Genomic DNA, 24349 nt, shown 5'->3' on the forward strand with positions numbered 1-24349 from the left:
ATGCAAATAATGAACTTTCGTGATTGCGAATAACTGTAGTGTCCCGTGAGCTTAACTCTACCACTAATGTGAGATATCGCACACCCCTCCCACGCCACAGATTTAAAAGATGGTTGTGCGCACTGCAGCCTCACTTCACCGCTCTGTTAAAGTGTGAAATCTGACACCAGCATTGCAAGCATGACTAAACAGCCCTTAACTTTAGGGCATAGTGATTGGATATTTACTCATCAGCGCGTAGACTCACGGGCACACACAAAACAGAGCCAATTCGGAAATAAATAAAATGCACGGAAATTAGTTAAATGCAAAACCGGGGAAAAAACGCAATTCACAAGTGCGTATTGAATGTATGTCGTACCGAACGGTTCAATATTATATTGAGAATTGTGGCAACCCTACTATACACACAGGGTGAGGGTAAATGAACCGCAAGGGCCAAAAGCTCAGAAAGGGTTCCATATTGGAGAAATTACTAATCCTTTTTTTCTTTTTTTTTTCTGTGATAAAAAGGCTTGCCAATTTACATTACATTTATGTAATAGTATTATATTAACATCTGGTTTTGTGCTTTGACCTTGTTCTGTCCATCAGGACCAGAGCAGAAAGGCCGCTGAGGAAATCCACTCCTAGCTGCCGGGGGGCGAGGAGCCCACGTGTCAGGACCAGCACCGCTTTTGTATAAATTGAATTCACCATTTAGTTTTTGCCTTTAGTCATTTTATTTTATCTTTGCCATGCTTAGTTTCACTGTCTTTATCCAAGGTTCTGTTTGCAGGTTGTTCCTTCCTTTTGTACTTTCATTCATAACCAACAAAGTGTTTTACTGTTGTTCTGCTATCCAGCTAGGAATTAAATATGCAGTCCTAAACAGCGAGACATTTTATTAATGTCTCTGCTGACAGACTAAATTAAATTGTACGAGGCGGATGAACTTTTGAATTGATTGGTTTAGTTCATTTTCTTTTAAATCGCCTTTTGCTCTGCTGTGCAAATGTTTTTACTGAAAAGGAGAAAAGCACTACGACAAACTTGAGTATGTGAAAAGATGGACCTGCGTTTTTAATTCTAATTCAGCGCTTAAGATATCGTCTGAAATCAGCCAGCAGACAGCTGTCGTACACCTTGAAATGCACAAATGAAAGTCCTTTTTGCATGTTTGTCTAAGACCGTTGTATCATTCTGACTGCTTTACCTGCCGTGATGGTGCTAGTCCCACTTCAAACTGGGCCTGAACCCCTCAAACCTCTTTCCCCATCTGTCTGGCTGTCCCTTGTCTCTTTAGCATTGTACTGTTGAATTCAATACTGTAATTCTATTAAAGCAAACCATTAACCTTGCCAGAGACTGACCTACTTGACAGTGGAACTCGCTTGATTTAGCTTTCTATAGTAAGTGTACATATTAAAGTATATTGAAGCCAGTGGTTTAACGAATAATACTAAGAACTAGTCATTTATGAAATGCTGTCAATATGAACAAAGCAAGCAGGGAAACCTAGCCAAGCCTCTTTCACTTTGGATTTAATATCTAAAATTAATTTGCAGTTATTCATTGTTTTTCTTTTTATAAATAGTTATGGTTGCAATTGTTTTCTTTGAGGCACACTGTACAGGCATGCATGATTTTATAGATATTTCTTTGTGAAAGCAATTCTAGATGGCAACTTTGGCTGTGAGCTGTTATTCTTTGCCCCACTGTGGGAGTGCTATGGATGCATCTTTTTCAATTGTTCCCTTTATGATTGTTTCCCAAATTAAACCTAACAGTATAACTGAGATGTCGTCTTTCCCAGTGTTGTTTAGACATGGCTCGTAAAAGACTATTAGAAGATGTATTACGTTCTATGCCTTAAAGAGTTCATTGGTTTGACATATCTGTTTTTGTTTGATTAGACCTGACAACACTGTGAGGGCTTGTATGTTTCATAGATGTTTGAATAATATTAAATGTTTCATTTTTGCAATTTGTTTTGTGGAGCAGTGTCAGGAGATGAAATTAAACGAGAACTGAATATAACATTCGTCTTTTCCTGTTTTTTTTGGTTTGTAAATCGGCAATTTATTTTTATAATTAGGGATGCTCAATATATTGTAAACCATATTGCCTTTTTTGTTTAATTTAGCAGCATCTGAAATTGTATTTGTAGTTGTTTTTCCCCTCTAATAGCTACTTCTAACTGTTAATGTCATTTTTAGCAAATCTTAACATATAATGTTTATACTGTTTATTACAATGTTGTGAAACGTTAAAACCAGCCATTTATTTGCTTTGTCCATAGTTATCAGTGCACATAGTTTTGCCTTCATAAGTCTTCTGTTCAGCTCTCCCGTCTGATAAATGTCTCCATTTTGCATTACATGTTCAAAGACATTTCAAAATTAAATGTAAGAGCAATATTATTAGTGGTAAAAAGCATTCTAGTCCGTAAACAGAGCATGTTGGACCGTGCGTTTGTCTGAGTTGCCGCCTGTGGTTGTGTGCTAAACTCTGACTTTGCCAAAAGCGAAGCGTCGCCTTCTGCCGCATCCAACCCTGCCAAGAGGGAGTGACTGATGCGGCGGAACGCGCCGCTGCTGCCGCTTAAACTCTTTTATAGCAGCGTGCCTCAAAATTACACTTTAGCCAGTACGGTCGCCACAGTCGGGCCGTAATTTTGAAATTCTTTGAGTTCATTTGACATTTTGCTTTGGATTTACTGTCTTAAACGAGGCATTGCTGCGTTTGCAACTGTTATTTAGAGAAATACAAAATAAAACTTTCTTTCCACAGGCCATAACGCGAAGTCGGCCTAGACTACCGGTAAACAAGCATGGCCTCTCGGGTGTTTTAAAAATGTACGAGAGAGACTTAATCATAGATTATTTCAGCAGTAAAATGTGAAACCAAACCAATAGTTTTTTTAAAAACCGAAAAAAGGGGTCATGTTTAACATAGGTGTCGCTGCCAGTGCTTCAGAATGTCCACTTGGGGGAACTAATGTCTTTATTCTTCAGGGCGGCACTGTCACGCTCCTCCACACAGATACCGCACTCACAGCAGCTCAGCTGTAGCTGAATGGTTGTTTTTCCCTTTGCTATTTCTTTATTTTAATATTTACCATATTCGGATATAATGGCTCTTTTATAATACCAGTCAAAAGTTTGGAAACATTAAGTTTTTTTTTTTAAGTATCTAGTCCAAGGCTGCATTTTAATACATTTTTAAAATGTAATTTATTCCTGTGATGCAAAGCTGAATTTTCAGCAGCCATTATTCCAGTCTTCAGAAATACTTGTTACTTTTATTTAGCAAAGGCACAAAAAATAAATAAAAAAAGAGACAGTAAAGACATTTATAAAATTAATGTTCCAAAAACTGTCTATTTCTAATAAATGAATAAATACATTTCTATTTATTACATTTACATTTAGTCATTTAGCAGACGCTTTTATCCAAAGCGACTTACAAATGAGGGCAATAGAAGCAGCTAGAGCAGTCTAAGGGCAACAATATCAGCAATATGCAAGTGCTGTAACAAGTCTCAGTTAGTCTAGTACAGAATAATTTTATTTTTTTATTTTTTTTTATAAATAAATTAGACAGACAGACAATGAATAGAATGATAAGTGCTATTCTCGATCTCGGTGTTCATCAAATAATCCTAAAAAAAAATATTTCCACAAAAAATACGAAGCAGCACAACTGTTTAACATTAATAATAATGATGATAATAGGCGTATCAGCATGATTTCTGAAGGATCATGTGACTGAAGACTGGAGTAGCCTAATGATGCTGAAAATTCAGCTGATCTCAGGAATAATTGGCAGTTTACTATATTCACTTAGATGACAGCTATTTTACATTTGAATATTTCATGTTTTTACAGTATTTTTGATTAAATAAATGGAGCCTGGTGAACTAGTCTTTCACAAACATAATTTTTTTTTTATTTCCAAACTTTTGAAAGGTAGCCTACTGTAAATACTCAAATATAAGTTGTAAGGTAACCACCATTTTATAAATAGTAAACTAAAACTAACAAAAAATTCTCATATGAAATAAAGCTGAAATTAAATAAAATATAAGCCTACTGTCACATGGTGTCTTGGTGTTGGTTCATGTTCATTGTTCTTGGTTCATGTTTTAGTTTATCATGTTCTTGCTTTGTTTTAGTGTCTTGTTCACAGTCTTGTCATGCACTTCCTGGTTTTGTCATGTTTCAGTGTCATGTGAATCCCATGCCCTCATGTGATCTTGTGTCTTGTCCTGTCGTTGGTTCATTGTTTAATCACTGTTCACAGGTGTCACTTGTCTTGTCTTTAGTGTGTGTATTTAAGCCCTCATGTTTGCCATGTGTCTTTGTCTGTTATTAACGTTGTAACCTGCTGGTGGTGAGTTTTGTTTAGCCATGCCATGACTTTGTTTTATGTTTTGACCAAGTTAAGCCAAGTCTTTGTTTTAAGTTTTGTTTATTGTTAATAAATGCTGCACATGGGTTCAAAACACTTGCCTCCAGTGGATCTATATGTTACAGAATAACAGACCTACAAAATGGACCCAGCAGTTGTATCCTTGCTTCGTCTACGCCAGGGAAACCAAGCCATAGAGAACTATGTGGAGGAGTTTTGTGGACTGTGCTACCAGGTGAACTTTAATGATGTTGCCCTCAAGGGTATTTTCTTAAATGGACTTAATGACCTTTTAAGGTATTTGATGCCAGAGAGCAATTCTCCAGGAACTCTAGCTGGATATATTGACTATGCACTTCAGTTGAGTGGCTCATCTTTTACTGTGGGAACGGTGGATGAGGAGCTCCACGTTCCCACAGTACTCTCCACCCCAGTGAGCCCAGCCCACGTCCATGCTCCAGCCCACGTCCATGCTCCAGCCCACGTCCATGCTCCAGCCCACGTCCATGCTCCAGCCCACGTCCCCGTCCATGCTCCAGCCCACGTCCCCGTCCAGGCTCCAGCCCACGTCCCCGTCCAGGCTCCAGCCCACGTCCCCGTCCAGGCTCCAGCCCACGTCCCCGTCCAGGCTCCAGCCCACGGCCCCGTCCAGGCTCCAGCCCACGGCCCCGTCCAGGCTCCAGCCCACGGCCCCGTCCAGGCTCCAGCCCACGGCCCCGTCCAGGCTCCAGCCCACGTCCCCGTCCAGGCTCCAGCCCACGTCCCCGTCCATGCTCCAGCCCACGTCCCCGTCCAGGCTCCAGCCCACGTCCCCGTCCAGGCTCCAGCCCACGTCCCCGTCCAGGCTCCAGCCCACGTCCCCGTCCAGGCTCCAGCCCACGGCCCCGTCCAGGCTCCAGCCCACGGCCCCGTCCAGGCTCCAGCCCACGGCCCCGTCCAGGCTCCAGCCCACGGCCCCGTCCAGGCTCCAGCCCACGGCCCCGTCCAGGCTCCAGCCCACGGCCCCGTCCAGGCTCCAGCCCACGGCCCCGTCCAGGCTCCAGCCCACGGCCCCGTCCAGGCTCCAGCCCACGGCCCCGTCCAGGCTCCAGCCCACGGCCCCGTCCAGGCTCCAGCCCACGGCCCCGCTGTCCCACCCAAGAAAATTTTGGGGGGGGGCAGGGGGTACATGGAGGCCATGAAGGCCACGCCTCTGTGGGCCCCTGAACCGCCATTACCGCCATGGCCTGATGAACTGCCGTTGCCGCCATGGCCTCCCACGCCTGAGGGTCCAGGTCCGCCCACGCCACAGGGTCCAGGTCCGCCCACGCCACAGGGTCCAGGTCCGCCCACGCCACAGGGTCCAGGTCCGCCCACGCCACAGGGTCCAGGTCCGCCCACGCCACAGGGTCCAGGTCCGCCCACGCCACAGGGTCCAGGTCCGCCCACGCCACAGGGTCCAGGTCCGCCCACGCCACAGGGTCCAGGTCCGCCCACGCCTCAGGGTCCAGGTCCGCCCACGCCACAGGGTCCAGGTCCGCCCACGCCACAGGGTCCAGGTCCGCCCACGCCACAGGGTCCAGGTCCGCCCACGCCACAGGGTCCAGGTCCGCCCACGCCACAGGGTCCAGGTCCGCCCACGCTCCCAGGCCCGGCCGTGTCATGTCTGGGTCCGGTGCCCCTGCACGGGCCTGGCCCCCCATCCCTCCCCCAAGACCGCCCCCCAAGACTTTTTGTTAAGACTCTTTGTTAGGTTATTGATGTGTTGGTGTTGTTTGGGCGTCAGGGGCCGCCCATAGAGGGGGGGATCTGTCACATGGTGTCTTGGTGTTGGTTCATGTTCATTGTTCTTGGTTCATGTTTTAGTTTATCATGTTCTTGCTTTGTTTTAGTGTCTTGTTCACAGTCTTGTCATGCACTTCCTGGTTTTGTCATGTTTCAGTGTCATGTGAATCCCATGCCCTCATGTGATCTTGTGTCTTGTCCTGTCGTTGGTTCATTGTTTAATCACTGTTCACAGGTGTCACTTGTCTTGTCTTTAGTGTGTGTATTTAAGCCCTCATGTTTGCCATGTGTCTTTGTCTGTTATTAACGTTGTAACCTGCTGGTGGTGAGTTTTGTTTAGCCATGCCATGACTTTGTTTTATGTTTTGACCAAGTTAAGCCAAGTCTTTGTTTTAAGTTTTGTTTATTGTTAATAAATGCTGCACATGGGTTCAAAACACTTGCCTCCAGTGGATCTATATGTTACACCTACATTTAAGATGAAACATATATATATATATATATATTTTAAATCCAAAATTACTCTTAAAAATAACTAACTGAAATCAAATAAGTTGATGTTTAATTAGGCCTACTAAACTTACTAAAACGGAATTAAGCCAAGTATATATTTTTTTTAAATTAATAAAAATAGAATAAAAGCTAATTACAAATATTAATAAATACTATAAAAGTATATAAATGAATACTAAAATTACTACTGTTGATGATCCTAACAATCTGTTAATCTAAAACAGGGGTCTTGGTGATATTCGATATTCGACTTTGATATTCTTCTTTGCATTAAATTTACTTTTAATTCATTGGCAACACTACAATAAGGTCGCATTTGTTAACATTATATCCTTAACTAACAATGAGTATACATTTTTAAAGCATTTATTGATAGCTGTGAGTTAGTAAAAATATATTTGCTCATTGTTTGTTCATGTTAGTTCTCAGTGTATTAAAGTGTTAGTTCACCCAAAAATGAAAATAATATCATTTATTACTCACCCTCATGCTGTTCCACACCCGTGAGACCTCCGTTCATCTTCGGAACAAAAATTAAGATACTTTTGTTGAAATCCGATGGCTCAGTGAGCCAGCAAGGACATTCCCTCTCTCAAGATCCATTAATGTACTAAAAACATATGTAAATCAGTTCATGTGAGTACAGTGGTTCAATATTAATATTTTATAGCGACCAGTGAGTCGAATCGTGATTCGGATCGCGTGTCAAACCGTCAAACTGCTGAAATCACGTGACTTCGGCGATTCATGACGCGAAGCTTCATGAAGCAGTGTTTTGAAATCGGCCATCACTATATAAGTCGTTATTTAGTTTTTTTTGTCGCACCAAAAATATTCTCATCGTTTTATAATATTAATATTGAACCCCTGTACTCACATGAACTGATTTAAATATATTTTCAGTACATTATGGATCTTGAGAGAGAGGAAATATCATTGCTGGCTATGCAGGCCTCACTGAGCCATCGGATTTCAACAAAAATATCTTAATATGTGTCACGAAGATGAACGGAGGTCTCACGGGTGTGGAACGGCATGAAGGTGAGGAATAAGTGACATTATTTTCATTTTTGGGTGAACTAACACTTTAACTTTGGTAGACAGACGTAGTTTTAAAAATATTTAGTTTACTATAATTCCCTCAATTCCATTTATGCTGTCTCACATGTTTGATGATACTATTATTTTAAACCACGAACAAGTAACTTTAGGCTAATAATAGAATGAGGAAAAACTGAGAAGGTCTGAACCTTTTGACTTGTACTGTGCATGAAAGTTATCAGCTTGAAAAGATTCAGCTTCGGAAGTCTATAAATAGTCTCATTTCTGAATAACCCATGGCCTTTACCAGAGTGTCAACCTCACAGGGAGCTTCTGTATTCACACTCGGCTTTCTGAAACCATCAACGGCCTCACCAGAGCAATCACACTTGCAAAGTGACTCAGTTTGGGGCAACAATTATACTGAAAGCGATCAGGTTGTATGGTTGAAACAATGGCTGCTGCATGCATCATCTTGACTACACCCTAGCAGAAAATACCCTCTTGAATAATCATAATGTGATTATTATGCACCGCAGTTGAAAGGAACAGTGATAGTCTCACTGACCTACTTATAGAAGCGTTTAGCATGCATTCACTCTTTTTGTGATGTATGCTGGGTAGAACATGCCTCCACCATTGTTTATAGGCTCATGTTGCAAAACATGTGAACTGGTGAGTGATGGTCCTGTGTCACTGCTGAAAGGGTGAAACAGAAGTCAAGGGTTTTGTGTTACCAGATTTCTTATTTCAGTCTTAATTTCCCAAGGTGCAAGTATGAATAAAGATTACTAAGGCACGTATAACTAGTAATGTACTATATATAAAACTATAAATTCATGAATAAATCAGGTTTGAATCATCAGGAAAAATGCTCTTGTATGACTTTCACCCCGTAGAAAATACTGTTGTGCATTGAAGGATATATAGAGACCAAAATATTAACCAAAAATTAAGTTGTTTTTTCAGCCCTCTCCTTCTGTTTATCTATCCATTCCCACTTCATTGACAGCGACCCACATGCATACATCTTCTCCAGCTGACCTCGTCTCTCATCTGGTATGTGGAATCTCTCTCATTCTTTCTTTCTGGAGCAGCAGTGACTTGCATAGACTAGCCAAATGTAATGGGACCTCAGGTTCTGAAGGGTCCATTTTTGATTTTTTCCTAGATAATAAGCCTTGATATTTTTCCTGCCAGACTGATGCAGTGTTTACAAACACACTCGCACCGATGCTTTCCCCCAGCACATGAAGGATACTGATCACGTGGCTGAATTTGTTTGTACGCTGCATCTGAGTTCACTGAAACGTGGCCTGATTTCTGGCTTCAGGCCGCAGATGACCTGCACAAACCTGACAAACGTCACAGATTCTTTTAGAGTCACAAGCCCAGACTCATTCCAAGTTGTCATGGGGTAAGCAGGACCATTTTTGCTTAAAGATCAGGGCTCCAGAGTGCGACTAAATGGTCGCATTTTGCGACTAAAATTTGAGAGTGTGCGACTGAATTTTACATCCAGTCGCACATGTGCGACCAGTAAATTTGCCTGCTGTCATACTGGAGAAATTAAGAAAATACACTTACTAATTATAATTGATAGACGTTATGTCTGGCAAATTCTATCTTTGCCAGCCGTTTCTATATGAGATAATATTAAACCATTTGTCCGTGATGCATTTTTGCTCTTCGCAATCCAGAAGAGAGAAAGCGAGCGAGGAGCTACAGCGAACACACCACAGTCAGCTTAATGAGTGACGATGGCCAAGAACTACACTAAAGTTTAGTCTGCTTACTTTAGGGATGTGCTGTGATGTTAATCTAATTTTATTTTCGATTTTGGCTTCCAAGAATTATAAAAAGATGATATGAGGTAAAACTATTAGCTATAGCCGTGTTGGTCGAGCTCATCCTTCCCTTCACAGCCTTGCGCTGTCATTTCTCCTTAAACCTAAACTTAACGTCAGATTCAGTGATTGTTGTAAACTGCAGTCTCTACTGTTGCTAAACTGCGGGATGTGTTTGATAATAAAGAGCTATTAAATGCACAATAATCCGCGCAAGAGACGCTGTTTCCAACTTCAAGGCGGCTTATGTGTGTGTGCTGCGAAATGGACCGACTGGCACTTAATATTTTAGGCGTTGTGTGCGCGTCTAAACCATCAAATAAACAACAAATAGCCGGTGTCAAAATGACCGGATTGGAGAGTAGTTATTTTAACAGTTTATATCTTAAATGGGCGTAAATAGTTTGGAGAAATAGGAGAATATGATATTATTAGTTCTACATTCGATCGGTCTTAAAGGGGCAGCGTCTAATAAACCTGCTGACGATTGAGCCATTAATTCCAATCGAACAAAAGGCAAATAGAAAATATTCACATCTCTTGAATTAATAACTTTAGATTTTATAAGCATTAATCTATCAATTTATACAGTGAAAACTATGCAGTGTTATTTTACATTTCATTACTTTATTAGATTTCTTTGTAGGTTTGTTCTTTACTGTAATAATGTTAGCAGACCTTCCGAATGCCTGCACACTGGTCCATTTACAAATAGATGCGGTTTGCGGTTTCTTTTGCTATAGATATTTTACTTTTCAGATTATAAAGCCATGTTAATTATGTTTTTAATGTTTTGTTTTTTTTAAAATAAAAAAAATATATAAAGTATAATAAAAAGAACCGTTAAGAATACTGTTAAAGTACCGGATCGATAAGCAGTATGGGTAAGAGTAGTAATACCATTAAAACCTTAACGATACCGACTCCTATTAGTAATACAGTGGACATTAGTAGATTTGGTTAGCATGTTGATTTACGGTGTGCGCCCCTAAAATTTCTGGTTGTGCCCCTAAAATTTTCAGTTGGGGGCCACTGTGCTCCTAGTGAAAAAAGTTAGTCTGGAGCCCTGAAGATGTTATTATTTTTCTACAGATCAAAATATTAATTTTATTTTTATTTTCGGCAGAAATATTTTGGCATGTACTGAATTATCTATCTATCTATCTATCTATCTATCTATCTATCTATCTATCTATCTATCTATCTATCTATCTATCTATCTATCTATCTATCTATCTATCTATCTATCTATCTATCTATCTATCTATCTATCTGTCTGTCTGTCTGTCTGTCTGTCTGTCTGTCTGTCCGTCCGTCCGTCCGTCCGTCCGTCCGTCCGTCCGTCCGTCCGTCCGTCCGTCCGTCCGTCCGTCCGTCCATCCATCCATCCATCTATCTATCTATCTATCTATCTATCTATCTATCTATCCATCCATCCATCTATCTATCTATCGTTCTATCTATCTATCGTTCTATCTATCTACAGTGTTGGGAAGGTACTTTGGAAATGTGATAAGTTACATATTACAAGTTACCCTATTTAAAATGAAATAAGTAGTGTACCTATTTCAATAATTTTATTAAAGTAATGTTAGTGATTACATTTGATTACTTTTTGATGAATTTTCTCATTTCCAGCACTGAAACGCCTTTTTATCACATCTATCAATCATCATGTTGTGTTTATGATTTTGAGACATAGCAATGTCATGATTTGGAACTATACACGAGGGTGAATAAATCACAATAACATTTTATTTTCTGCACAAACTTTTCCTTTAAGTATTCATGGAAAACTTAGCCATGGATGAAAATGTATAAACTAAATAAAAGGACCCTAAACTGAACCCAAACTTTAGGATTTCAAAGATCCAGACAAACTGAAGAACCCAGAAAAACCTTTAAAGTTGCATTGCCCTAAATCTGACACACATTTAAAACTCATGAAGTCTGCACAATTAGCGAGTCTTCTTCGAGAGCTTTTGTCACCAATGCATTTTTAATGCTTTAAGTTGGTGGTCTCTGCATATTTTACGCGTCTCTTCGCTCATCCATTGTTTTGCAGTAGAGATGCACATGGCAGAGGTGGGGTCTCCCCCTCTGGCGTCTTTGTGGAGTGACAGTAGCCAAACAAAGCCCACTGTCTCTCAGGGTGATGTCATTTTGGGTCCCCATCCCCCATCAAGGGCCAGGAGTGTGTGTCATTAAACTTTCACATGATTCATGGGAGCAGTTAGGGAGCATCCATGCATTGAGACAAATTATGTGCATGTGTAATGAGAAGTGTATGTGTATGTGCATCACTCTCAAGTAAAGATGCTCACTTACACAAACTCATCGAAAGTGACTCAGGCATCTGAAAACCATACACACTGTCATTTCTTTTGATTGATTTTCTCTCTCCCCCCTCACTTTCTTTGTTCATGGTGTATTTTTCTCACATTCTCTTCACAGCTGAGAGCAGCACTGAGGTGTGATATCACAGCCAAGGAAATTGCTTTAACCTGCATGCATCCCTAGGTGAATGCAAGACAGAGTGTGTCTAATGTGCCCTTGTTCTCCACAATTGTTGTGTAAGAAAGGAGTGTCACTCTTTCTATCTGTCTGTTTTGTTTGTTTCTTTCAAAAAGAAGTCTACATGAAAAACAAGGCTCTTTTTTGTATTAAATACGTTGGTAACACTTTACAATAAGGTTCATTAGTTAACATTAGTTAACTACATTGATTAGTTAACATTAACTAATAAGGAACTGCACTTATAAAGAATTTATTTATCTTTGTTAAAGTTAATTTCGACATTTACTAATGCATTATTAAAATCTTGTAAACATTAGTTAGTGCACTGTGAACTAACATGAACTAACCATGAACATGAAACGAAACATGATTTTTTATGAACTAATGTTAACAAAGATTAACTAATGCTGAACAGTGGTGTTGTTCATGGTTACTTCATGTTAACTAATGCATAAACGAATGTTAACTAATACAACATTATTGTAAAGTGTTACCAATACGTTTTTATTAAAACAATACTTCACCCACAAATAAAAACGTTGTCATTAGGCGGTTCCTACCGGAACCAAATGTTTTATTTATTTATGACATTCGATTCCGTTAGTTATGCACGTGCATTTTTCCGCCAATGCAGACTGAACACTATAGCTCTCTGAAAGTGTTTCCTGGATTACTAGTGCGATAAGTAAAATCCAATTCACTGGCAAATTATTTTTATGAATCAAACACATACAGCACGAGTGTATTGCGATTTTGGTTGTCCACACCACGATAACTACACAGAGAAACGGTTTGAATCACGTTCATATTATTTTTTTCCATCTGATGAACGATAAAAACATTGAAATCCAATCAGAATCCATTTTGCTTTAAGAGATCGAGCATTTAACGCGGCAGATAATAAAACTGCAGTGGACGCTATAGGCCTAATATACATAATAATATCGCCCGCTAATGTGGATGCTAATATAGTGATCGTTATTATCTTTATAGTTATCGTTCTCGGTGTGACCACGGGCCAGGTTCTTTTTTAGTTTAGGCTGAAATATAGGCCTACCAGTGAAGTCTGACTCTTATAAGCAGATTAAAGAGATAGTTCACCCAAAATTTTAATGATCTAACAATTTAATAACCCTCAAGCCATCCAAGACAAGGTGTATGAAAATCAGAGTAATTTCCTGGCTCTTCCCAGTTTTGTAATGGCATTGAATAGAGTTGTAAAGCTGAAAAAAGCACATCCATCCATCCATCTATCCATCCATCCATCATAAAAGTAATCCACATGGCTCCAGTGAATTGATAAATGCCTTCTAAAGTGAAGGGATGGGTTTTTGTAAGAAAATATCCCTAATAACGGTATAAACTATAATCATTTGCTTCCTCTGACCCGACATATGACATAGAACGTAAAACGTCCATGTGGTTTGGCATTTTTCTTTAAAACTTCTCTCTTTAGACTTCTAAATCGTGACCAGCGTTTTGCTCGCTCCTCTGCGCTTCCACGTTCGTCAATTCTCACCTAAGCTTACACCACGCCAACGTCATACATCCTACATCCTACATCGGGTCAGAGGTCACCCTTCCACTGGAACTCGACTCTCTCATGAACATGTGCCGGAAGCTGCCGGAAGTCAGTCATTATAGTTTATAAAGGTTTAAATAGGGATATTTTTCTTACAAAACCTATTGTTTTGCTTCAGCAGGCATTTATTAACCCACTGGAGCCGGATGGATTACTTTTATGATGATGGATGCACTTTTTGGAGCTTCAAAAACTCGGACACTACTCCATGCAATTACAACACTGGGAAGTGCCATGATATTATTTAATGTAACTCCGATTGTGTTCATCAGAAAGAAGAAATGCCATATACACCTAGGATGGCTTGAGGGTGAGTAGGCCTAAATTATGGCATAATAACTATTCATTTAAGGGTTCAACTTTATTTTACAGTTTGTGCACTTATGTGTACTTACAGTGTATTTACCTAAGAAAGTACTGGGTAATATAAGGAAAGTAACTACATGGGTTAACATTTAGGAGTAGGTTCAGGGTTATAACCCAGTTATTGTAATTACTATAATATTTGGGAACAATGCGGTTACACTTTATTTTAATGGTTCATTTTTCCAGTGTAATTATATATTTAAGTACTGAGTAATATTAATTAACAACATGTACTTACTGTAGGGTTAGGGTAGGATTAGGGTTTGGTTGAGGGTAAGTTGCATGTAATTATGCATAATCTACTGTTATTACTATGGTAAGTACATGTAACATATGCAGCAAGGACACTGTAAAATAAAGCGTTACCTAAATATGTTACAACATTTTTGTTTTGTTTTAGACCTTTATTGAAGTTGTTCCCAGCATTTGACGAAATAGCATTTCTGTTTTCCAAATAGTTCTCAAACTGAAAAGAATTAAGAGTCACCTATAAGTCAGGTCTTAAACAGTAGCTGCACATTAAGAAATGTAGCATAATCAGTGATGCTTCCCGATTGATGCCAAGCTAAATGAGGCTAAGCCTGAGGATCACAGTGAAATAATAGTCCCATAAAAGTGTGTTTTTGAAAATGTTCTTCAGGGGTCACATTACCATCTTAATCTGCCAGACTGACTGGGAGGAGGGCGTCTGCACTGGGGTGAGACAAACGGCTCTCCTATTTATGATGTGTTTGCGGGTATCAGGGATGAGAAGGGGGGGTTTGTATATCATAGTGCTTGAAAGTGGGTCTTTTTAATGAGTTAAAGATAATCTCCTTACGCCACAATTGTCCACACACACACACACACACACACACACACATAACTGATCCTGCACTCTAGAGGCCTATGACATTCATCTTAGTTTCTGTTTGTGTATGCGTGTGTATGAAAGAGCGAGTGTGTTTCCACATGAGAGGCTTCTGTCTAGATTTAAAGGGGTTCCCAGTCTAGTAAAGTGTTGGACATGATGGATCTATTGTTTATTGTGAATATAAAAGGCTGTGTCTCAGTATTCTGACTAAGGACATTATATGTTTACTCGTCCGTACATTACATTACAATCCTTTTTCACAAAGCAGAGTGACATCATAGCGAGTGTGTGTGCTTGTGCTTGTGTGTTTGCGTTGTGTACAATAACGCCAGGCATAAGGATGGCGTTGTGAGAGCATGGAGGGGTGGGGGGATGTATTTAATGAGTCATCGCAGATGTGAGTTCTGTTCTCCTCACTCCAGGGCAAGTGCGTTAGGCTCTTGAGGTCATCCATCATCTGAGGGTGGGTGGGTGGGTTTATGTATCCATGAGGGCTGGTGGGCTCCACTGCCAGGCAAATATATTAGAGAGTCATGTTCATTACAAAGATAAATATGCTTATGGAATTACCATGGTAATGGCTTCTTTTGCTTTTGTGGAAATACTGCTCTGTTTTTGTTGGATTTCTATGAGGAGACTAAAATAAACATACAGTTACAAAAGATTTTGTGTAGGGATACACAATATGTAACTCTATATCGGCCAATTGCAACCATAGTTTTTTTATTTATTTAATTTTCAGCATAAATCTGACTGATATTTGAATCGGATAATATTACACTGTAAACCCGAATCAGTTGCGTCATATTTTTTAAGTTAAGAAATGTCAAGTTTAAGTAAGCAGAACTTGCAGATTTTTATTTTGTAATCATACATTTTAATTGCTCTGAACTTGAAATATTTGAGTAAGCTAATTTATACATTTATCTTAAAAATACCAGAGGCAGACAGTAGTGAAGTATATTTTACTTTCTACTCAAGTAAGCTTTTGAAGTACAGGGAGTGCAGAATTATTAGGCACGTTGATTTTCTGATCATATTTTTTTTCCAGGCACATTTGACCAATTCCAAACCACAGTAATCCTAATAACTACTATTGATTTAGTATTTAATAATGTATAAGTGATATATAATTGTTCATGAAGGCTGGAAATGAAAATCACCTTATATTCAGGTGTGCAGAATTATTAGGCATGTTTTCTTTTACAGATAAATTGAGCCAAAAAAGAGATTTAACTCAGACTGAAAAGTCAAAAAGTATTAAAGGCCCATGAGAAGGATGCAATACTAATGCAATACTAGACATTGCAGTTAAGGCATGACCATTGGACAGTGAAATGCTCATTGGGTCAGCAGGGTCAGACAAAAACATGTGGCGGAGAAAAGACACCTATTAACCGCAAAAGAATTAAGAATTAAGGTGAAGAATTAAGGGTGAAACCATCAGAAACCCTTTAGTCTCCAGCACCACCATTTTCCAGAGCTGCAACCTACCTGGAGTCTCCAGAAGTGCAAGGTGTCAGGATCTCAGAGACCCCCCCACTAGATAAGAATCACAAGCTGAAGTGTTGTAAAATACATGAAGAAGGTTTTTTTATAGGCTTTATGGACAGACAGAGGTTGAGAGTGACTCTTGAAGGACCAGCACCACATCCTCTAGTACCACTGTTTGAAGAATTCATCTTCCAGAATCTGGCAGTACGTTTTGGGAGTTCATTTTTAGTCCATCTCTGCAAAACGGACTTCAGGATGGACTAAAATGAACTCCCAAAACGTACTGCCAGATTCTGGAAGATGAATTCTTCAAACAGTGGTACTAGAGGATGTGGTGCTGGTCCTTCAAGAGTCATTCTCAACCTATAAAACCTATAAAGCCTATAAAAAAAGCAGGCTTCATGTATTTTACAACACTTCAGCTTGTGATTCTTATCTAGTGGGGGGTCATTTTTTAGGATTCTTTACCTAACTGAAGTCTCTGAGATCCTGACACCTTGCACTTCTGGAGACTCCAGGTAGGTTGCAGCTTTGGAAAATGGTGGCGCTGGAGACTAAAGGGTTCCTGATGGTTTCACCCTTAATTCTTCACCTTAATTCTTAATTCTTTTGCAGTTAATAGGTGTCTTTTCTCCGCCACATGTTTTTGTCTGACCCTGCTGACCCAACGAGCATTTCACTGTCCAATGGTCATGCCTTAACTGCAATGTCTAGTATTGCATTAGTATTGCATCCTTCTCATGGGCATTTAATACTTTTTGACTTTTCAGTCTGAGTTAAATCTCTTTTTTGGCTCAATTTATCTGTAAAAGAAAACATGCCTAATAATTCTGCACACCTGAATATAAGGTGATTTTCATTTCCAGCCTTCATGAACAATTATATATCACTTATACATTATTAAATACTAAATCAATAGTAGTTATTAGGATTACTGTGGTTTGGAATTGGTCAAATGTGCCTGGAAAAAAAATATGATCAGAAAATCAACGTGCCTAATAATTCTGCACTCCCTGTATTTACTTTATCAGTGTTTTTCTTTGGAAAACTTTTACTTTACTACATTCTAAAGCATAATATATAATGTCATACTTTTTACTTCACTACATTTCATAAATAAAAGGTTTTTTTTACCTTTAATACTTAATTACATTAAACATTTTGTACTTTCTTAATTTTACTAAAGAATATAGTACTACATTTTTTATGTAATTAAGTATTAAATTATATTCAATATGGAATGTAGTGCAGTAAAAATTATGATATTATGCTTTGGAATGTTGTGAAATAAAAGTTTTCCAAAGAAAAACGTCTCAGGTTACTTGCGTAACCTATGTTCTCTGAGTAGGGAACGAGACGCTGCGTCACTTTAATGACGTAATGGGATGCCCTCTGGGTGTGCCGATTGTCTGAAGCCCTTATAGAATCACGCCAATTGATTGGCTGATGGCGCGCACGTCGCCCCACCTGACGTAGTCACCTATATTAGCGCGCGCGCGCGCCATCTGCTCCTCAGATTTCTCTGCCGAAAAGGAAGGCCTGTCGGCAGCGCGAGGAGCTTGGCAGCGTACGCAGCGTCTCGTTCCCTACTCAGAGAACATAGGTTACGCAAGTAACCTGAGACGTTCTCTTTCATTGGTTCACTCGACGCTGCGTCACTTTAATGACGTAATGGGAACGATATACCAAACACGCCAAGCTAAAGCGCTGCCGTATCTGGCTCAAAGAACACCAGATAACCTGCATGACTAGGTTAAGCAAACAGGACATGCGAACCCGGAGCCATGTCGAGATCCAAACTATAGAATCTCACAAAAGTGTGCGGAGAGGACCAACCTGCCGCTACACAAATATCCTCCAAAAGAGCCCCTCTAAAAAGTGCTTGAGAGGAAGCCACACCTCTGGTAGAATGCGCTCTAATATCAAGAGGTGAAGGTAAACCACGCACCTCATAAGCTAAGGAAATAGCCTCTGTCACCCAATGGGAAACCCTTTGCTTCGAAGCGGCAAGCCCGCGGCGGCCAGCACCGAAGCACACCAACAGCTGGTTAGATTTCCTCCACCCGTCAGAACGGTCAACATAACACTTCAACGCTCAAACTTGGCAGAGCAAATGAAGTTTCTCGTCTTCCTCCGAGCCAAACGGAGGGGGGTGAAAGGAGTGAAGAGTAATAACCTGAGAGCGAAATGACGTGGACAAAACTTTGGGCACATAACCCGCCCTAGGTCTTAAGGTAACCTTGACTAGGCCAGGGGCAAAATCCATACAGGTCCCGTTAACAGAGAGAGCCTGTAGATCGCCCACTCGTTTCAAAGAAGACAGAGCTAACAAAAGAGCAACTTTGAGAGTCAGAATTCGCTCAGGAGCTGACTCCAAAGGCTCAAATGGAGCCAAAGTTAGCCCTTCAAGGACCACGGAGAGGTCCCAAGAGGGAATACCAGGGGAGCGTGCTGGTCTCAGGCGCTTAACCCCTCGCATGAAAGATGAAACCAGTCTATGCTTGCCTAGAGGGATTTCGTCCGACTCCCTACCGGCAGCTATAGCTGCGACATAGACCCGAAGGGTGGTGGCCGCTGCTCCAGCAGCAAACTTCTCCTGCAGGAGCTCCAGAACCGAACCAACTGGGCAGTTAACTGGATCTGCTGCATGAGTCGAGCACCACGACTCAAAGACCCTCCACTTGGAGGAATAGAGCTTCCTTGTGGAGGGGGCTCTCGCATTAGCAATGATCTCCTGAACGTCCGCAGAAAGACCAGCGTTTAGTGTCGTTGGCCCTTAATGGGCCATACCCACAACTTCCAAATCTCCGGGTGAGGGTGCCAAATCCTGCCCTGAAGTTGTGTCAAAAGGTCCTTCCTGACCGGTATCTCCCATGGGGAGGAGTCCAGGAGGAGAACCATCTCCGAGAACCAAGTCTGGGATGGCCAGTGTGGGGCCACCAGCAAGAGGCTGGCCCCACTCTCCCTTACTCTGTACAGAACCGCCGGAATCAGCTTGATGGGCGGGAACGCATAGAGTTTCAGATTGGGCCATGGATGCGCGAACGCATCTATCCCCAACGGGGCCGGAGAGCTCAGAGAAAACCAGAGCCGACACTGGGACGACTCCTTCGAGGCAAAGAGGTCCACTTCCGCTTTCCCGAACATCTCCCAAATCTGTGACACAGTTTGAGGGTTCAGCATCCATTCCCCCGACCGGAGCTTCTGCGTCCTGAGACCACAGGAGGAGTCGGCGCGCATGCCTGTCCAGGGTGCGCGACCGTGATCCTCCCTGGCGATTTACGTGAGACACCACTGCCATGTTGTCGGTCCTGACAATGACATGATGCCCCCTGAGTGAGGGGAGAAAATGCTGAAGGGCCAGGGAGACCGCTCTCAACTCCAGGCAATTTATGTGCCAGGAGAGAACTTCCCCCTCCCAGATCCCCATAGCTGGTCTGCCCTCGAATACCGCACCCCAGCCGGTAAGAGAGGCGTCCGTCGTAACCATTTGGCGACGGAAAACAGCCCCCATCTTGACCCCTTTCTGAAGAAAAAGAGGGTCTCGCCACATTGATAGGGCACGAAAGCAGCCGCTGACACCTTCAATAGGCGAAGGGCCGATCCTGTTGACCGAGCCCCTGAGCGTTTCATCCACCAGAGGAAGGGCCTCATATGGAGCAGTCCCAGGGGAAGCACCGGGGAAGCTGCGGCCATGAGACCCAGGAGCCTGCGACACGTACCCACAGAAACATGATGGCCTAGCCTGAAGCGGACCAAGCATGTTGTGATACTGGAAATCCGAGCAGGGGCCAAACAGGCCTGCATCGGAACGGAATCCAGACGAACACCTAAGAAGGTGGTCTGCTGAGCCGGAGTAAGAACGCTCTTGTCGGTGTTCACTCTCAAGCCAAGAGATTGAACGTGTCGAAGAACGACATCTCTGTGATGACAGGCTAACTCCCTGGAGTGGGCCAGAATGAGCCAGTCGTCCAGGTAATTGAGAATACGGATGCCCTGGAGCCTCAGCGGGGCCAGAGCTGCATCCATACACTTCGTGAACGTCCTTGGTGCCAGGGCAAGGCCGAAGGGAAGGACTTTGTATTGATAAGCCTTCGCTTTGAAGGCGAACCTGAGAAACTTCCTGTGTCGTCTGACAACCTGAATATGGAAGTAAGCATCTCTCAGGTCTATAGTGACAAACCAGTCCTCCGCACGTATCTGAGACAAGATAGTCTTTAGCGTTAGGTAAAAAGGAAAGCGTGAGGAAATCCCAGACATTTAACACACTTACTGTGGGGATCGTCGATCGCGATGAAGCGAGTGCACGGCGGTGGGCAACGTCGGAATTCCATAGCACTTCACCACAAGGAGAACAAAGTTCCACAATCCGCGGTCGCTGAAGTGCTGAGGTATATATCAACTGAATGCTAGAATTTTGGGCCAGAAAAATCGAGAACCGAAGGGCATGAAATGGCCGCTTCGTGAAGGCAGAGAAATCTGAGGAGCAGATGGCGCACGCGCTAATATAGGTGACTACGTCAGGTGGGGCGACGTGCGCGCCATCAGCCAATCAATTGGCGTGATTCTATAAGGGCTTCAGACAATCGGCACACCCAGAGGGCGTCCCATTACGTCATTAAAGTGACGCAGCGTCGAGTGAACCTATGAAAGAGAACACTGATAAAGTATAGACACTTAGATACAAAAAATTTATTTAAGCAGAGTAAAAATACTTCACTACTGTCCGCCTCTGAAAAATACTGTGTGTATATATATATAAATTACATCTTTTTTCAATATACTGTATAATATAAAAAAACATATAATTTTGTATACTTAAGCTTCAGTCTGTACAATTATATAAAACATTAAATAAACATATAATATAATCAGTTGTTGCTCATAATATAAATATTTAGTCATTGTATCAACCATTTTTTTCTATGTCTGTGCATTCCAAATTTTGACATTCATTCATGTCATTCCCAGTAGCAGGACCTCATCTGGCTTTAGAGTGAATTTATTTATGGGTTCATTACCCCTTAAATTGTCTAATTGAGAGAACAGAAAACATTATATAGCCATTTACGGTCCTTTGATGGAAAGCTAATGCTCTTGTGGGGGTTCTTGTGTTGAATTCACAGACTATGCATGTTGACATCATGTCAGTCATCTTCAGAGAAGGTCATATGACTAAACGATATGACAAACACTTGACTATGTCATTCTTTTGACACTCACACACATCCACATCTGACCGCCCTAATGCAATTTACTTCCCCATTCTAGGGGCCACAGAAACCACGGACTTAGATGTTGGATGAAGTGAGGAAAGACCTGCCGTGAGATAAACGGGGGAAGCCACTAAGTGTACAAGGGTGGAGAGAATGACCAGCGGATGACTGCAGTGGTTCACCCCATGTGTGATTTCCACCTCTCTGCAGCATGGTTTCACTCTCATTTCCATGGTGACAATGAGGACCTCTACTGACGCAGAGCTAAATTTATACTTTTTACCGCCTGCAGTTTTGAGCTTGCAGACATGGCTGGGTGAAGTCACACACATTGTTCAAAATTCAATAGGATCATGTAGGATGTATCTGAGGTGAATTTCGCCCAGCCTAACTTGAACACATGTTTGTTTGTGTGATGTCACAGAGGGCGGAAATTCCCATCCTGAGGTTTTGCCATGCACAGTCATCACATATGATGTGCGGAAGAAGCTCTAACCACAGCTGAATGAGTGCATCAGGGTTTAAAGGGTCCGTCAGGTGCTTCATACACTGTAAAAAAAAAAAAGTTGACATAACTTAAAATTGTAAGGCAACTTGCTGCACAGCTTTTTTGAGTTTACTCAACTTTTAAACAAAGTAGTTCACTTAACTCAATTAACTAAGGTCACATGTCTTCCAATTTAAGATCTTTTGTTCAGCTGATTGAGTTTTTAGTTTTTTTTTTTTTTAATGTCACCATCATGGTGTGTTTTCTTTAGTTGGGCAGTTTGACGACTTTTTAATGTTAGTGTTTCTCTGGCTGCTGTAACTGAGTTTGCTATGGCAAATTACATTTGATAAATTAAACAGCTTATTTATCACTGTCTTTAATCAAAGGCACTTGCTTAGGAGACACAGGCCGACATTTATTTCACAGTGTCCTTGTTACATATTTACTTATAGTACCATATAGTAATAACAGTAAATTATGCATAATTAGATGCAACTAACCCTCAACCAAATCCTACCCTAACCCTTTAGTAAGTACATGTTGTTAATTATTATTACTCAGTACTTAAATATATAATTACACTGTAACAATGACACCTTAAAATAAGGTGTAACCTTTTTTCTAGACATTAAGTCTGTTTATGAGCTGTTTAATTTATAAAATGTAATTAACATTTTTAAATAAATTAAAGCTAAATACATAAAATGATCCCATGATGGAATACATGAAAGTATTATGCAACAATTTAAGACATTTCTGCCTGTATAGAACCTTTATGGAATAAAGGGTTCTTTAAAACTGAGTCAAGGACCCTAGAGTTCTGCCATTAAACCTTTTTTTCTAAGAGTGTAATATAGCATAAAAATGTGTTTTGTGAGTTTTATTACAAAGTCGGGTCATATAATAGTTTCTTAACATAGACCTCATACATTTTTTTAAATAACTTTTTATGGTCCGTCTTTTAAGCAAATTAATCGGTATCTATTCCCATGTGTTATAATGATTCTGGATTCAATTAAGTGCCCAGCATAGTGCGGTCACCGACGGTCACCGGATCCCATATTTACCCCTCATAGGTGTCTTGGGATACTGTTTCCTGACAGACATTTGAACAAGACACCATGTATGGCCTGCCAAACGTAACTTAATACTGATGATGAAGTTGCTTACTCTATTGGCTCACATAAGCCACTCGTACCTTGACTTGACCAGACCTGATGGTGTCGGCGTGCGTCTCCCAATAAGTTCCTTTGATTAAAGACACTTAAAAGCAGTGTGTGTGTGTGTTCATGAAGTGGTTCTGAAAGAGATAACCCCTTTTGTGCTTTCCAGCTGGGCAATTTGAAACCATACAGCTGGCTAACAGTAGACCTTAAGGAGAACAAGACACATGCCAACTGTAATTGATACTGCACAGAAATTCTCAGGTTCTACATTAATGAATGTCGCTGCTGTTATCTTTATAACAGCAGCGACAGCAATCTTATGTTCTTATTATGTGTTCACATTATTTCCACTATTTCTACCGTAACAGAGTTAATGGAAACACAAAATAAATGCAGACAGTTCTTAAAAGAGTGGTTCACTTTAAAATGAAAATTACCCCATGATTTCCTGACCCTCAAGCCATCCTAGGTGTATATGACATTCTCTCTCTCTCTCTGATGAACACAATCAGAGTTATATTAATAAATATCCTGATGCTTCCAAGCTTTATAATGAAGGTGTGAACGGGGCCATGAGTTTGAAGCTCATAAAAGTGCATCCATCCATAATAAACATCCACACGGCGCCGGGGGGTTAATAGCGGCCTTCTGAAGCTATTCAATGCATTTTTTTTGTAAGAAAAATATCCAAATTTAACAGATCATAAAGGAAAATATCTAGCTTCCGCCAGACCACCTTCTGTATTCAACTTACAAAAAAAAAACGTAACTGACGCGATGTATGACGTCGGACGTAGCATTAGCGTTTTGAACAGCGAGAGGAGTTACACTTTCTTTGTAAGTTGAATACCTCAGGCGGTCCGCCAGGAGCTAGATCTTATACTTTATAAAGTTTTTAATATGGTTATTTTTCTTACAAAGCCCCATCAATTTGCTTCAGATGGCCTTTACTAACCAGCTGGAGCCGTGTGGTGTACATTTGTGATGGATGGATGGATGCACTTTTTTGAGCTTCAAACTCATGGCCCTTGTCACTGCCATTTTAAAGCTTGGAAACATCCTCAAATCCTGGATACATACCAGGATATTTATTAATATAACTCTGATT

The 24349-nt window shown here is 41.0% G+C and overlaps 1 protein-coding gene across 4 annotated transcripts in view; it reads left to right on the forward strand.

Annotated features, from left to right (window-relative positions):
• Positions 1-2021, forward strand: part of casc3 (casc3 exon junction complex subunit) — a 32132-nt gene extending 30111 nt beyond the window's left edge. For all 4 annotated transcript variants that reach the window (XR_013817314.1, XM_079827078.1, XM_079827077.1 and 1 more), the window contains exon 13: positions 595-2021. Coding sequence is in view for 2 of the 4 variants with exons in the window: in XM_079827077.1 (XP_079683203.1) it covers positions 595-633 (39 nt within the window). In the remaining 2 variants the exon portion in view is untranslated. The remainder of the gene's footprint in view (positions 1-594) is intronic.
• The last annotated feature ends 22328 nt before the right edge of the window (positions 2022-24349 follow it).

The sequence above is a fragment of the Gobio gobio genome, assembly GCF_949357685.1.
Source record: "Gobio gobio genome assembly, chromosome: 1".
Classification (NCBI taxonomy): Eukaryota; Metazoa; Chordata; class Actinopteri; order Cypriniformes; family Gobionidae; genus Gobio; species Gobio gobio.